The sequence below is a fragment of the Pelobates fuscus genome, chromosome 5, assembly GCF_036172605.1.
Source record: "Pelobates fuscus isolate aPelFus1 chromosome 5, aPelFus1.pri, whole genome shotgun sequence".
NCBI lineage: Eukaryota > Metazoa > Chordata > Amphibia > Anura > Pelobatidae > Pelobates > Pelobates fuscus.
In genome coordinates this window covers 112,289,465-112,306,337 of record NC_086321.1, presented here as the reverse complement: position 1 = coordinate 112,306,337, position 16,873 = coordinate 112,289,465, and the positions used below count along the sequence as shown (strand labels likewise).

At 39.7% G+C, this 16,873-nt stretch overlaps 1 protein-coding gene across 3 annotated transcripts in view; it reads right to left on the bottom strand.

Annotated features, from left to right (window-relative positions):
- Positions 1–287: 287 nt before the first annotated feature.
- MEGF10 (multiple EGF like domains 10) overlaps positions 288–16,873 on the bottom strand; it is a 127,642-nt gene continuing 111,056 nt past the window's right edge. For 2 of the 3 annotated variants that reach the window (XM_063454148.1, XM_063454147.1), the window contains exons 23-24: positions 16,186–16,392; positions 288–4,742 (exon numbers count right to left, since the gene is read on the bottom strand). In XM_063454148.1, coding sequence (XP_063310218.1) covers positions 4,582–4,742; positions 16,186–16,392 — 368 coding nt within the window. In that variant the 3' untranslated portion in view covers positions 288–4,581. Of the gene's footprint in view, positions 4,743–12,069; positions 12,101–16,185; positions 16,393–16,873 lie in introns of all 3 variants that reach the window. The other variant, XM_063454149.1, reaches the window with a different exon arrangement.

Genomic DNA, 16,873 nt, shown 5'->3' with positions numbered 1-16,873 from the left:
TTTTTAGTATACAATGGATTTACAAGAATACATTGTGCCATGGGGCACAGCCCTGCAACAGGGAAGACTGAGGCAAAGTGGGGGGGCAACTAAGGAGAGGTGGGAGGGAAAAAAGAGGATTTTCTGAGTAAAAGAAGAGAAAGGGGAAGCTTGGGGGTGGGTATGCAAATACAAATGCCGAGAGTCCCAGTTGTTATTAAATTATTTTGAGATGTTATTGAGAAAAGACTAAATGTTTCCACCCCCATCTTTTTTTTTTTTTTTATGTTTAACAACAAACATAACCAGAGTCTGGTTTGCTTCCATGATTTTAGCTGCTGTCCTGTCTTCAGTGTGACTTTAGCTACAAGCTTGTTTACAGTTTATGTAATAGAATCATCTGATTTGGCGAGGAGCTAGCTTTGAGGGTCTAAGAGAATATATTTTGGAGGTTGTTGGTTTTTTTTTTTATAAGCAAAGACCACCATGGGCTTTTCAGATTGTAAATAATGTAATCAGTGCTAGCTAACAACAGAGTGTGTATTTTGAGGTGAGAAAAAAAAGGAAATCAACATTGGTAGGGTGTTTATCATTCCTGTAAGAGAAGTATAGGTTAGCATACCCTTGGCCAAGTGTCTGCCATTGGAGAAGGTATGATAATGAAGTTGCCACACACTATAAAAATAGGTTAGAAATAGTGGAGAGTGTTGGGTGCCGAGTCTCATGTAAAGGCACATTTAGAAGGATTGATGGAGTCCTAGAGTGTAAGGTATAATCCTTCAGGTTCTATATATGGATGTAATGGCTTGATTTGAAGAAAAATGAACGTCCTTTTTTATCTAACCAGTGAGAGAACTGACATTACAGATTTATCTAGGGGTCAGCAGCTTGGTATCTCTCTCATGGAAGAGGATTGGATGCTTGATGACACAACTGTTATGTTTAGGCCTCAAATTAACAGAAACGCAAGTTGATTTAGCTGCCCATGAAAAATCTCAATGGGAGTTGTGGAGGAGGCTTTTGTGGAAGAGAGGAGAGGAAAGATGAATAAGAGTAAGAAGGGAAAGCAATATAATGCCCCATGTCAAGAGGGAAAAATGGAAGACTGGAGCTACAATAAATTCCATTGTTTTGTGAGGAGAAGAATACTATATATCAACTTTGTCATGTGATGGAAAGGGGATCCATGTCAGAGATGAAACCCCTAGACCCAGCCTGTCTAGAATTGGTATTCTGGATAGAAGGGATGAAGGAAGAGGAAGAATGCTTTATTGATAGGGGTGATGGTAAGGATGTAACACAGTAAGAGGGGTATAGGGAGCAGTGGAATAGATATAATAGATATTTTTAAGGAGGACAGTAGTTATCCTAAATCATGTGTCATTAGGAATTATGAGTGAGTCAGAGAGAAACTGTTTCAGAATACACGAGCGGCTTGCAATATGTACAATAATATTTCTTTAGTATCCTATTCTCAGAGTACAATATCTAAATAACAAAGGAATACGTGTTTCCAGTCCCTTTGAGCTTTCTAGCTACAGAAGATCCATGAAAAGAAGGGCTGTAGACCACTAGAATAGCATATAAAGGAAATGCAATGTACATGAGTGTGTGCGAACCAGAAAATAGAGCCCAAGAATAGTGCGGCCATCTTGGGGATCTTAAAGTTGTAGAGAAGTTTGAGTCAAGAGTTTGCAAAGGTTGCCTCAGCAGTATATCATAATTTATGGAACCAGAATGAACAATCACATAAGCAAATACCATATTAAGTGCTGTACAAAAAAAAAAAAAATCAAAACAAACACAAAAATTGCTCCATAAGCTAACACTCAGAAAAAGACAACTCATACAACAATATTTTATTTTCACATTTACTGTACATTAACATCACCTGTATGGCTTCACTGTATTGTCATGTTTAAAGTAAATAGCTGTACAAAGAAATGCATATTGTTAAGGCTTATAGAGTAACATACTAGACGTCTTCTTATTGCTATTAAATATCAGCAATAACAGCAAGAATCCCATACCCTCAACACTGCTTGTTCCATGGATTTCCAACATGAAAGGTGCTTTTGGAGTACAGTTTAGTATGCCCAATAAACTGGTCTAGTTATTGATTAGAAAACAGCTGAAAATATTACATATACAAAATATTGGAAAAAGACATATAGATGATGCAGTTAAGTCCCCAACAATTATTTAAAAAAAACCTGCGCAGGGCTTTGCCATCATGCCCAACGAGCCATAGTACTACAGCGTTCATGTGAGCCTCCGTTTTTTTGACATTTTCTGTGTGCTACAAATTGTATTATGGTATATACACAAACCAGGATAAAAACCAGAACAAAACACAATCAACACATACAAAGTCTTTAAATGAAGGAACATTGAACTAAAAAAATAGTGGTAGATAACATCATTAGCACTATGCAAAAGACCTGCTTAAGCATGTAACCTCTACAATGACTATAAAAATGCAAAAAAGTGCCAGAGAATATTCAGTTTCCCAGCAAAAAAATTATCGAAATGTGGCACTGGTTTGGAATATATTACACATATAACTACGGTATTTTACTAAACCTTTGGATGCCAGAGGGCTATGGGGGCTTCCTCCATGCCAGAGTTTCCTTCACCCAACGTACAACAAGCAAGTACAGATGTGGCCTTAAAATCAAGAGAAGGCCTTGCTGTAGAATTTCGAGTACTACTGTACTAAAATGTCTAGACAATCTGCAATATGCAGAACCAAGATATCGTTACACATTGAAGTATTTTTCTGGAGTACCAGAACTTTTTGCATAGGGATCCATCACATATACAAGGGAAGGGAGGAACCAAACCTCTTGTGACTAGTGGTGCTCAAGATGGAGGTTTGGGGGCCACTCTGGCATTCAAAGAGTTAAACTCAAATCACCACAGCTAATGTACAGCTTTCACCACGAACGCCTTTCACTACATGTCCACTCAAGCAATAATGACAAATAAAATAACCAGCATTTCTAAACCACAAAATAATTGCTGATATGCAATTAGCTTTCTAGCTTTCTAAATACCACAAGAATGTAAAGTATCTTAAAAAAGTAATAATTTTGGCATCTTAAAAACAAAAATAATAATAATAATATTCTTTTTTTTTTCTTGGGCTGTAGAGATTCCACAGTCCTCATCTTTTACAATTTGCTTCTAAAAGACCTCTTGTTCTCTGTAAAAGTTGTTATTTGCAACTAATTTACTGTAAAAACAAAGCAATACAAATGTAAAATGTACGTTATATAGTTATATTCCAAATGTTATGCTTGATGTTATTATTGAGATTGTAGGTTTTAATTACCTTACATGATGACCTATCTTAACTGCAATGTTACCGGACAAGTATTTGCCCTCCTGCAGTGCCAGACTACAGAATGGGATTAGTTCCAATGGGAGTTGTGAGCTGGGCCCACGCAGAGTCAATACTTGTATACCTGTTCACACATTCTTACATAAATATAAAATATTTAATGTGTTAGACATATCTGGGGGCAGGTGGAAGCACAGCCAGAGCAACATGCTCACCCACCATGGTTTAACATGACACAGAACTATTTTACTGAACCCTAGAAAAACCTTCCCGAGGTCGTACACAGTATAGATGTAAATATAAAACTGGCACATATATATCGAGCCTGATTTGTTGCCTACTAGTGGTTTTCAGTTTTGCTTTTTTCTTTTTTTTTTTTTTAAGTATCTGGTGATTTTTTTTTTTTCCTAAATAATACTCTATCGATCCAGCCTCACACACTGTCACATCATTCTAGGCATATTTTAAGAGCATTAAATTGATCTTGCAGAAACAAGTTGAGTAATATGTATCACAGAGTTCTCTTGGTTTGGAGAATTAATATCATGTTTTTGTCACTTTTTGTATGCTTGAAGGTTCCGACTGTTTTGTTGGGAATGCTTAGACTGATAACATTGGGTGAAATAGTTTGGGGTGCATTGAGGGCGTGGTGTAAAGGATGAATACGGCTTTTGTTATGGGATAAATAGGCTGTGTATTTTTTGTCAGGGCTTTAAGATGTTGCAGTATGTTTGAATAGTGACTCATGTTAGAATGCGTGTGAATGTGTTCTGTAAGTAGGTGCTGATTTTGAACCAGCTGCCATTGCTGTTTGGACTTTATTGATTTTTTTTTTTTTACTCTCATGCTTGAGTTGGAAGTTATTTAACATGTTTTAATAGTCTCACCTTTGGAATGTGTGTACATCATGTGGGAGAAATAGTATTTTGTGTTCATGTGTGTGCACCCCAAACCAAAACCACAGCGCAATCATAGTCTAATCAGACACTCCACAGTGATCACCTGTTCATGCGTACGCCTTGTGCTGGTTAATAAACCTGCTAAAATCAAAGAATCCGTGTCCTCACAAACTGCTGAGAATTCCATATAGGCCATTTCTGTCCTTTGTCATTGGGAAAACAACATGTCTCCAAACAATCTGGTAGTCATTTAATATAGAAAACAGTAGTCGCATCGGGCATCATTCTCATGAAGATATAGAAGCACATAGTTCTGAAGAAATCAGGTAAAGTATGCTGCTGTCTGAACGATCGATCAGGTCATTCGTTGGTGGAATTCTCTTTAGTGGACAAAGAGCTGTCTCGAACCGGTAGCAAGTCATAATGACACGGAATGTGACTGTTCTTTGGAAGGTCATAGAGATCTTGGCTAATTTTGCTATTGTTATTGAAAGTTCCTTGAACAACGCTCACAGTAGGTTCTGTAAGAAAACAAAACAAAATTTTTCATTTGGAAAAAAGTCAAACAAGGTAAAGGTTTTATTTTTTATAAAGCACAACTCTAGCATGCTGTGTGTCTATGGGACTAGGAGAGAGAGTTAAATTTACAAGCGAACTGTATCATTAAACCACTTCTGAAAAGCCAGCATTCAATAGCATTCAATATTTAAAAACATGTTACAAGCTTCTTTCTGCACAGCAGGTATAAAGTATGATGCTAATTTTGCCTAGTTAGAGGGTACATTTGCCCATGCCTCAAATGCGTGCATATTTAATTAGAAATCGACAAATCATATCTATCTGCAAACAAGCACTGGAAAGCATTACCAGGGAATGGTTGTGTGACCTTAAGAGACATTATTTGTTTAATTTTATTTCTAAAACATCACAATGGTCCATTTGCTGTGTTAGCAATTTTGTAAGATGGTTCAGCTTTTAAGAATTATTTTTCGGATGTCAACGTGCTGTGACATAAAAGTAGGCACTGATCTGAACCACCTTATTAAGTAACAATCCATTCTGACACCTCCTTGTGTATCTCCCTTCAGTATATATTCCTCTTCACTTTTGCTGATCTTATTGTTTCCTATAGTCATTCTTTCTTCTTTCTCCCATTTTCTTTGTTAGTGTCTCTCTATCCCTATCTCACTTTGAACTTGCCATCCTCACCAATTTTCTTACCCTCTGTTGCACCTCATTACCTGCAGTCTAGCTTTACCCTCCTTTCCACTATTTTTCTGCCATCTACTTTTCATTATCCGTCTTTATAATCTAAAAGTCGACTACGCCCGCTTTCATTTAATCACTTTCTATTTTATCTTCCCTCCGCTAGCTTTTTTTCACTGTTTCTCGGTACTGTCATAACTCCTTATGGTAGCATCAGTCTTTAGCTCACTCATTCCTGATTATGATAATGATATATATATAGCAAACAATCACCACAATGGTGCCTCCACATGTGTGTGATATGATTCTTTCTTTTTTTGTGTGAAATATTCCCCCCCAAGGTAACATATCAGTTTTCAATCTAAACTCCTCTTTCTTAGATGGCACCATGTTTCTCTTCCTCTGCCTGGAGCCTATGTCACGTATGTACTATGGCACACATGTACAACATGAGAATCTTGATCCCACAATGTGATACTCCAACAATGATCCCATGAATGCACATTGAGATGCAATAAGCATCTACTGTGCGTCATGCAAGAAGATAACTTTTCCCATCAGTTATCACTAAATATGGTTGGTAGTAGATGGCAACATTGTGGCAGCAGAAGCTCCACCATTTGTCATGTGATGCCATAATACAGCACTCACAATGTATGTCTTCTAATTTCATAGAATGTTCTATGCAGTCTTTACAATTTTTTCATTAACAAAACTGGCAGTGCTGTGAGTTCGGATGCATGCCGGGGTGTATAAACAGGAAACAGAAGTGAAAAAGTATTGCGTATTGAGTATTGCTTCAGACCTGAAGAAGAGAGGAAATGCTCGAAAGCTTACCTTTGAAATATTATGTTAGTCCAATATATATATATATATATATATATATATATCCATACATACACACACTCACTTCTATAATTTGGAGAATGAAAGGCTAGAAGAGCATTATTTGCTGTCATAACTTTATAGAGAAGTTTATTCTCCACTAGAGTCCATGTTGTACTTAATCAATAACAAATGCTCCTGCACAATGCAACATACACTGATTTTGCATTCAGAGACTGCTAAATTTTAGGTGAGCTGAGCATACATACAATTATGTAGGGTCAAGATGCCACCCGCATATAGGCGGGGGTTTCAATGTGAAACTGCCCCCCCCCACCCCCTCCCACCTGCCTGATTAATTAAGCTCTGTGTGTCTGGGGATTCTGTGACTGCTACTAGGACCAAAATTCTAGTTAAAGAAAGTATTGTACTTACAGACTAATCTATCATTTATTTATTTATAAAATATTTTACCAGGATGGATACATTTAGATTTCTCTCTTTTTCAAGTATGTCGTCGGTCCACAAAACATTGCATTGTTACAATAGGATACAATATTACAAAAATACAATATACAAACTATATATACACACATATATAAATTTAATACATAACAGGTAATAAATATATTCAACCATGACAGGTGCATTCTGTGCTGAGGTATATTGCCATAGATCTCTTAAAAGATTTTAGATTGAATGAGGATTTGACTGTGTCCCTGAGGTTATTCCATAATTGCGGTGCTCTGTAGGAAAAGGAGGATTGAGACACTTTATTTTTGTATTGCGGTATGCTAAATATCGTGCTAGTACTGGATCGGAGGTTATAGGAGGTGGGAACAGTCGGGGAGAGCATTCTACTCAGGTAGGGTGGGAGCTTCCCAGAAATGCTCTTATGCACAAGGCTGGAAGTCGAGTTCGTCGGGATTCCAGCGACAGCCAGTTTAGCTCTTTTTTTTTTTTTTGGTTTTGCAAGAGGGGTTACTAACAAGCCTGAGGTGCCACGATAGCAGCGACAGGCGCAATTAAGCAGGCATTATCATGACATCCGATTAAACTGCACATTTTTTTTAAAGTAACAGGGTGGTGCTGTTAATGCCAGAGGTTATTAAGTATGGTTAGCACTAGCAGGTTTGTTAGTCTGGCATGTGTGGTGATCTAACATGAATAAGAATAGCATGCTTCAACAATATGAGGAAATAAACTAAGTTGTACTAAAACATGGAAAACATCCTAGTGTGATTTGTAGTTGGCATTGCTCAGAGACTATGTATTACATCATTTATATGGTGTAGTAGGCTTGTCTATCAGGGCTGTCTAGATAGTAAGTAGCTTTAACTGCACATTAAGGTTATCTAGTCCGTGGGTACTGTGTTTCTGCAACTGTCATTTAAGAGCTACCGGTTGCCGGGTGTCGTTGCAGGAGCTCTTCGAAAGGCAAGTCCTGTAGCCTCTGGGTGGGTCAGAGTCCGCAGGGCCCGGTTTTGGCCCTCTAAGGCTATGTAGCTGCCTAGTCATCCTATGCCCGTTTGGGGCCTGGGTCTTAGGTTGGCGTGCAGAGCGGCATTGCAGTGCAGAAGTTTTACTTTACTGAGAGGGTAGTGGATGCATGGAATAGCCTTCCAGCTGAAGTGGTAGAGGTTAACACAGTAAAGGAGTTTAAGCATGCTTGGGATAGGCACAAGGCTATCCTAACTATAAGATAAGGCCAGGGACTAATGAAAGTATTTAGAAAATTGGGCAGACTAGATGGGCCGAATGGTTCTTATCTGCCGTCACATTCTATGTTGGTGAGGTTGCCGGTCCAGTCGCGTGCTTGCAGAAGAAGCTGTAGTAACCTGTGGGAGATTTGCATCCCAACAAGGCTCTGGTACGGCCCCGGTGTGTTCGACTGATGGGCCTTGCAGGTCCGTCTCGTGAGTTTGGTTTGGAGCCTCGCTTCTCTCTGCGTGTGTCTTGGGAGTCTTCTTTTTTTTTTTTTTTAATTCTTTATTTTGGTTCACACCGCACGGTAAGTGCACATCATAGCATGATAAAGACATTATTAACATTTAGAAATAAATACCCCGTAGGGTCACATATCATCCAAGTGCACAAAGCATGCAGCGTGGGTGTTTTGAATGAAGGAAAGGCTGGTATAACATAGGTGTTATGGAAATTATAACCAACAAAGGATTAAGTAAAGGGTAGTTCCCGAGTAACTTGATGAGTTCAGCATGTCCACCATTGTGGTCTTGTGGGTAGTCAGTTGGCTAGGTGTCACTGGGTCCCCGTGATGTAATTCAGTGTAATAGGGTTGTTTGTGGCCGTGATATGGGTGGTAGTCATCGTGGGTGCCATAGTGGTATGCCAATTACAGGCTACTTTTTGCAAGTTAGTCACTTAGTAGGTACACCATGAGTGTTTCTGGGGTGGTATCTTAGTCTATGCTGGGTAAGGTTGTTCAGCTACCCATAAGTCTTGTTTGGGAGTCGTGAGATCCCACCTTGGATAGTGTGGGGGGCGTTGTCTAGGTAAAGGGCATCTGTGGCCGGGTGATCCCGGTGTGGGGAATAACTGGTCCGGTATGGGTGAAACAGTGTGAACATTTTTGTAATGCTGGAGTCTGGGATCCCATTGCGAGCTAGGTGGGTTCGGTCTACTAGGATCGTCTCTTGGTGTCATTATCGTTTGGCTGCTTCCGGGTCCCTCCTGCCAGCCGAGGGAAGACATTTAGTGTGCAGATATGTAGGGTTTATTTAACATGGTGGGGTCAGCGCCATTGAAGTAGTGTGCTACGTGTGGCTGGTTTTCTGCAGTGTAGTTAACGGGTGGGTTACTGCTCTCGTCTGGTATAGTGAGTCTGTCTGGGCAGCGGTGTGATTGCCGGCCTAAGCTTTATAATGTGTGCCTTGGTACGCTATTTGGGGGTACGGTTGTGTCTCAATATTGTGTTCTATGTGTTTCTTGCCCCCTCTTTTGTCTACAGGACCGACAGCATAAATAAAAGCAAATATACATATATATAAAAAAAATAAAGAAAAATAATAATGAAATAAAATAAAATAAATAAAAACATATAAAAATTATATATATAAAAAAAACAATTAGAAATAATCATACAAGTGAGATACAATATGATAAGACGGTAAGGGCTTAGATGGGTTGCCCATATAGCTAGGCCGTCTCTTTAGAGGGTATAGGTTACTCGTGTATATTGACTTGGCGGGTGATTCATCAGGGATAAGGACTGAAGTCGAAAGGGTCAAGTCATATTGGACAGCAAGGTAGGTCCTATAATTCCTAAGCAGTCCGTGCAGTAACTTGTTGATGTGCAGGGCTGCTCTCATGTCCTCGGGGCTGTTCACCCTTGGGCAGACCAGTCTATGGAGGGTCTCGGGCTCTGTCCCGGGCCACCCCTCTCAGTGCCAGGGTCATATCATTCTCGGCATCGGCTGTTCCTTGTGCTAGCGGTGTTGCATGAGGTAGCTGCAGCGTTTTGAGAAGTTTCGTTGGATCCTCACCTGCAGACAGGATCAGCACCGACTCGCCGTGGGGCACTACCAGGGTTCCAGATGCTCCCCATCTGTATCTGATGCTGCAGTCTCTCAGTATCCTGGTAACCGGCTGAAACCGGCGCCGCTCCACCAACACTGCGAAAGGTAGGTCTTCAAAAAAATTTATCTGGCAGTTTTCTATGGTCACTGAGGCTTGGCCTCTGGAGCGGGTTAGGATAGTCGTCTTGACCGCGATGTCCCGTGTCACCACTATGGTATCTCGTGGTGCGTCAGCAGGGGCAGTGGGGGCTTTCCGGACCCTGAATGCCGTTATCAGCGGCGGTGCTTTGTCTCCCCGCACGCCCAGAGCCCTGGCCACCTTAGTAGCAAAGTCCATTAGGGCCTCTGGGGTCACAGTCTCCGGCACCCCTCGCATCCGCACGTTTCTCTTGCGGTGCCTGGCCTCGAGTGCGGTGATTGTTCTAGTCAGGCTCTGGATCTGCCGGGACATAGTTTCTATCTGGGCTTGGGTCCCAATTAGCCGGTTGTCTCTCTCCCCTTCTCTGGTTTTCACTTCGCCGATGCGGCGATTCAGTGTACCGACCTCTGCCTGCACTCCCACAAGATCTGCTTTCCACACTGCTCAGAGGTCCAGTAGCAGCCTTTTAATGTCCCCCTAGTGGCTGGGGATGTGTTGGTATCCGAGTCTGCCCTGTGGTGCACTCCGCTGTTCGCCAGCGAGGCCACAGATCCTTCTTCCCCCTCGGAGTCCTCCGATATGCTGGAGCCTCGTTGGTCTGCTGGGGGCCATCTTGGATTGGGCCTGAGGCCGTGGTCCGAAGGACCTTCGGATGTCGAGTTGGTAAAGGCCTTCTGAGTGGGCTGATTTTCGGTTTTTGTGCCCCATCTCGATTGTGGAGGTATTGTGTACAATTTGTCTCTTGTTTTTGGCCGTTTTCGTGGCTTTTTGTCTGCACTATCTGTTTCCTTACAGTAGGGCTTAGGCAGGATTTGTTTCTGTACAGGGCACCTAGTTTTGGGTAAAGTTGAGAAGAGATATTTTCAATGTGAAGGCCAAAGGATAGATTGGGGTCTAGCAACATACCTAGATATTTAAAAGAGCAGACTGCTGTCAGTGTGCCATTTGAATTTGTTCTGATACACAGTTGTTGATTTTGTAGTTTACGTAATTTAGGTACAGTTCCAAAGATCATTGTAACGGTTTTGTCAGTGTTTAGGAAGAGTTTGTTATCCGCTATCCACTTTTCTACCTCTGTGAATTGGTTTTGGAGCACAGCCTCAAGCTGCGGTAGCTTGGGTTTACTAATGTAAATTACAGTGTCGTCTGCATACATGTGTACATATGTCATTCTGATATGGATTCCCATAGCTTTTCCCTGGCCCCTCCACCAAAAATTTAAAAAAGTGAACTTTTATTAAAAATAAACTATACTGACGTTGCTATATTGTTTTGTACGATGGGTCTTTTAATATGCAACACTCATATGAAAATCCCAGGAGATTTATATTTAATCATAACGTAAAAGGAAATAATTTTGAAAAACATTTTTTACAAAAGATTTTTTAGATTTAATATGTTTTTCACTATCTTTTTAAATCAACAGCATACGTCCACTATTATTACTGAATGATACAATCATATGCAGGTTAAATGTATGACAACAAGAAAAGACAAACAACTGGTCTTTCTACCTGTGTAAATGGCTACAGCTTGCTTTGCTCTCGAAATCATCTAAATAAAAAAAAACTTTGGATTTCTCAGTTTGGAATTCAAGTTTAGAAAATTCATTGATTGCATATCTCACGGAATACATTTGTAACATTGTGTTCTGCTTCTAGATGTTTTGGCTTACTTAGAAATCAATGAATTGCGTTGACTTGATAAATTAGCTGGAATATTTAAGCCAACATAGCCAAGCAAAATCTCCAACTCCGTTAAAGTAAAAACTGCTCTGGGTATCAAAATCCAATTGCTAATTTAAGCAGGTATGCCCTTTAAATGATCAATACATTTATTAATCTGTCATTAGAGATATCATAAGGATATCAACATATCAGCTGTGCATTTTTAAAGTTTCATTAAATATGTGCACAATTCAGAATGGCCGAGAGCCTTCGTATGTTGGCAACCAATCCTTTGTAGCCATTGTACACAGAGGAGAATGGTTGCGTATGTGAGCCAACATTTCAATTTCTTTCTGAAACAACGCACAGCAGAAACAAAAACACAACAAAGCATAATCTGAAGAAGCAGTCCTGATACAAGCACACCAAACTTTTTTTGTTGTTTTTTTTTTTTTTTTCTAAAACAAATCCTTACCATTCAGGAAATCCCTTTGGCAGTTAATATGCTGCAATAAAAAGCAATACAGAATATAATAGTATATAAAATTATAATACCCACCACGAATGAGTAAATTTAATAAAGAAAAAAATAAAATGAAAGCCTCGTGAAGTTATGTATCAGCCTGCAATGCATGCAAACAACAGCTAGCTCCATGCTTTACTGATCTTCTCTGATGCCATTGCCCATTTCCTTGCATATAGTTATGAATACTGCAATGGCAATTACTCCACATACTACACTGTATTTAGTCCTCTACAATATGTCAGAAATATGTCACAAATGGAAGGTTATGTACAGGAAAAACAGAAGAAATCTGAGCCTTGATATCTGGGAAAGGGCAAGGTAGCGCTGCATTCAGTGCAGGGTCTCTGGGTGCTCAAGCCATAAACAATAAATGCAGTGCAACCCCGAGAAACAGATCTAAAGAGAGCTCTTGGAAGCAACGGGGATCACTGTATTGTTTCCATATAACCTCTACAGTACGTGATGCCAAACGTGTCTTTATCCCCTCAATCCCCTTCATAATAGTATTAAGGATTTTTAAGGATTCTAGTCCAAAATGGAGTAATCTACTTATTAATCAACAACAGGGACGCATTGGGTGTCCACAACGAGTGGAACATTTTATACTGTCACAAAGTCCACAAGGATGAGAACGTACACACAGTGCATGTTTTGGAATCTCCACCATGTTTCAAGGTCCATCTCTTTTCCTTTTCTATTAGATATAATGGAAATCAAACACATTCTGCGGCACTCACTGAGGTCCTGTATGCTGGGGTCTACGATATGCTGTTTCTGGTTTTTTTTTCAAAAATGCTTTTTTTTTATTGCTTATCCAAGGTACATAACTAATGCCATGCCACCCAATATACAGAGCAGTGAACACTGTTTGACATTTCAGAACAGTTATTGCTATATATGACCTTTGATGAGACTTGGAAAACCAATAAACTGTGTTTGACAAAAAAATGAATTTATTACTTTCTTGTTTGATATAATAACATGCTTAACATAATATAATAATATACTTTGACTTTGATAGTCTGCATTTTTTTTTGTTTTATAACCGCAGACATTTTTTATTCAATCCCATTATTGGAACCATTCAATAAATTGATTCATATTATTCACAAACTACCATCAAAATAAAATATTGAGACACGACGAGCTCCCTACAAAAATATTAACCTTATTCCAACCCTTTAAAATATTTAGTGATAGTTCTGAGCCAAAATGTATTATCCATGCTAAGCAGAAATTATTTCACACAATAAATCAGGCATTAAAATAGATCGAGCCACTATTTATCTTAATCAAGCCACACAATTAATAAATAGCATCACATATCTTCTCAATGACACTACCAGCCAGTTAGTTTGGGATATGTTAATATTTTCACATTTTGTAAAAGCCAGAGATGAGTTCACACACAGTCAGGGCCGGACTGAGGATACAAAGCAGCCCGGGAAAAAATCTATGCCAACCCCATAAGTAATTGTGCTATGTAGTGTGTGTGTGTGTTTATATATATATATATATATATAGTGCAATGTTAAACACAAATACACACACCAGGCAAGCCATAAGACTTGCTTTTACCACAGAAATCTCACTTTCCAGGGAGTGCAGAATTATTAGGCAAATTAGTATTTTGACCACATCATCCTCTTTATGCATGTTGTCTCACTCCAAGCTGTATAGGCTCGAAAGCCTACTACCAATTAAGCATATTAGGTGATGTGCATCTCTGTAATGAGAAGGGGTGTGGTCTAATGACATCAACACCCTATATCAGGTGTGCATAATTATTAGGCAACTTCCTTTCCTTTGGCAAAATGGGTCAAAAGAAGGACTTGACAGGCTCAGAAAAGTCAAAAATAGTGAGATATCTTGCAGAGGGATGCAGCACTCTTAAAATTGCAAAGCTTCTGAAGCGTGATCATCGAACAATCAAGCGTTTCATTCAAAATAGTCAACAGGGTCGCAAGAAGCGTGTGGAAAAACCAAGGCGCAAAATAACTGCCCATGAACTGAGAAAAGTCAAGCGTGCAGCTGCCAAGATGCCACTTGCCACCAGTTTGACCATATTTCAGAGCTGCAACATCACTGGAGTGCCCAAAAGCACAAGGTGTGCAATACTCAGAGACATGGCCAAGGTAAGAAAGGCTGAAAGACGACCACCACTGAACAAGACACACAAGCTGAAACGTCAAGACTGGGCCAAGAAATATCTCAAGACTGATTTTTCTAAGGTTTTATGGACTGATGAAATGAGAGTGAGTCTTGATGGGCCAGATGGATGGGCCCGTGGCTGGATTGGTAAAGGGCAGAGAGCTCCAGTCCGACTCAGACGCCAGCAAGGTGGAGGTGGAGTACTGGTTTGGGCTGGTATCATCAAAGATGAGCTTGTGGGGCCTTTTCGGGTTGAGGATGGAGTCAAGCTCAACTCCCAGTCCTACTGCCAGTTTCTGGAAGACACCTTCTTCAAGCAGTGGTACAGGAAGAAGTCTGCATCCTTCAAGAAAAACATGATTTTCATGCAGGACAATGCTCCATCACACGCGTCCAAGTACTCCACAGCGTGGCTGGCAAGAAAGGGTATAAAAGAAGAAAATCTAATGACATGGCCTCCTTGTTCACCTGATCTGAACCCCATTGAGAACCTGTGGTCCATGATCAAATGTGAGATTTACAAGGAGGGAAAACAGTACACCTCTCTGAACAGTGTCTGGGAGGCTGTGGTTGCTTCTGTACGCAATGTTGATGGTGAACAGATCAAAACACTGACAGAATCCATGGATGGCAGGCTTTTGAGTGTCCTTGCAAATAAAGGTGGCTATATTGGTCACTGATTTGTTTTTGTTTTGTTTTTGAATGTCAGAAATGTATATTTGTGAATGTTGAGATGTTATATTGGTTTCACTGGTAAAAATAAATAATTGAAACGGGTATATATTTGTTTTTTGTTAAGTTGCCTAATAATTATGCACAGTAATAGTCACCTGCACACACAGATATCCCCCTAAAATAGCTAAAACTAAAAACAAACTAAAAACTACTTCCAAAAATATTCAGCTTTGATATTAATGAGTTTTTTGGGTTCATTGAGAACATGGTTGTTGTTCAATAATAAAATTAATCCTCAAAAATACAACTTGCCTAATAATTCTGCACTCCCTGTAGTGTTCTCACTACTGCAAGGGATTCTGGGTAGGCGTATGCAAATAAGCTCAACAAAGAACCACATTTTTTCCTCATAATTCCACTTTATATATGGATTCCTTGGAGTATGTGTCTACTGTATACAACAGCTTTGAAACACAACTCAGGAAGATGTGCAATGCCAGTGAACCACTAATGGACAGCTGTGTCGTTGTTATTTAAACTCATCAGCATGAGATAGGTTACTGGCTTGCCAGTCCCCTTGGACTGTGCCAGCCTGTGTCAGTCCGAGGGGAAAATCCTTTAAATGACATGTGCCTGATGATTAGGGCTGTGTGTCCGGCCCCAGGTGCTGCAGCCCACCCGGAAATTTCCCGGTATCCGGTGGGCCAGTCCGGCCCTGCACACAGTATACTATCAATCTACTACACAGAAAGTTTGAGATCAGAATATAACAGACCTTAGAAGAGACCAACATTTTATTGCATGTATTCCAAATTATTGGCATGTACTACCACTGTTTAACAATGGGGCAGGGAGTAGCCCCATAACTTAAAATATTTTAAGTGGACCAAAGAACACTAGTTTTAAAGGGATGGGTCTGAGAGGTGAGAATATATCTGCTAAGAAGAATTTGTAATATCATGAAAGTATAACATTTACACCACATTTTGTGAAGATGAAATATACATTTTACAGGGATATACACCAAGAGGTCTGAGTTCATAGGGAGAATGATGAGAGAGGGGGTTTGGATCCACATGATAGCATAATGGAGGCATTGGTTATGGTGATCATCCCATATGGCTATGATCCTGAAAGTACAGCTTAATCAACAAAAAGGCTGTCATGTTCTTCAAGCATTGTCTAGCTGCTGATGCATCAAATAGGTAACAAAAATCAGAAATTTCCATAATCACTTACCAACTTCATAAACATTCTTGTTGGCCAGAGATGAATTGCTAATTTCAGCGTATGCAGAATCTCTACGTGCTGGTGATTTCATTTCCACATAGCCACACTCTGTGGTTTTTGGAAGAAGAACTGGTGGATCCTTAATAGTAGCGTAAGGATTTTCGGTACTACTTAAAGAACAGGTACTTAGGCTGTATGCCGAATTCTTCAGCAAGCCTGAAATTGAGAAAAACATGTTTACATTTTTACGCCAATTTCTACAGCTATTATGATATTTCAAGAGTGCATGGCCTTTATCAAGATAATCTATGACATTATGGGATGTCTTACATGCCCTAGTTATTACTCACCATATTGTGAATTTAATATCCAGAATAGCACAGAAATAAGCTATGGTATTGCATGGTATGGTTACGACAAGTCTAATAAATCTTGCCCATGTCAAATACTATAAATAGTTCTGTGCAGTAAAGTGAACATCTAAGCTAGACATTTATCACCGTAGAAAGAAGAAAATGCTTCAAAATTAGGGAAATCAAAACATCAATTGAAGAGCATTAAAGGGCTCTAGAAAAAGATCATAGTCTTGCTTTCTGGAAAACAATAACCGCGAGTGCCCAATAATGATCTAGATAGTTTTCTTGCATATTTAATGCACACTCCATAACAACAATGCTTCCTAATGACATATCTGTAT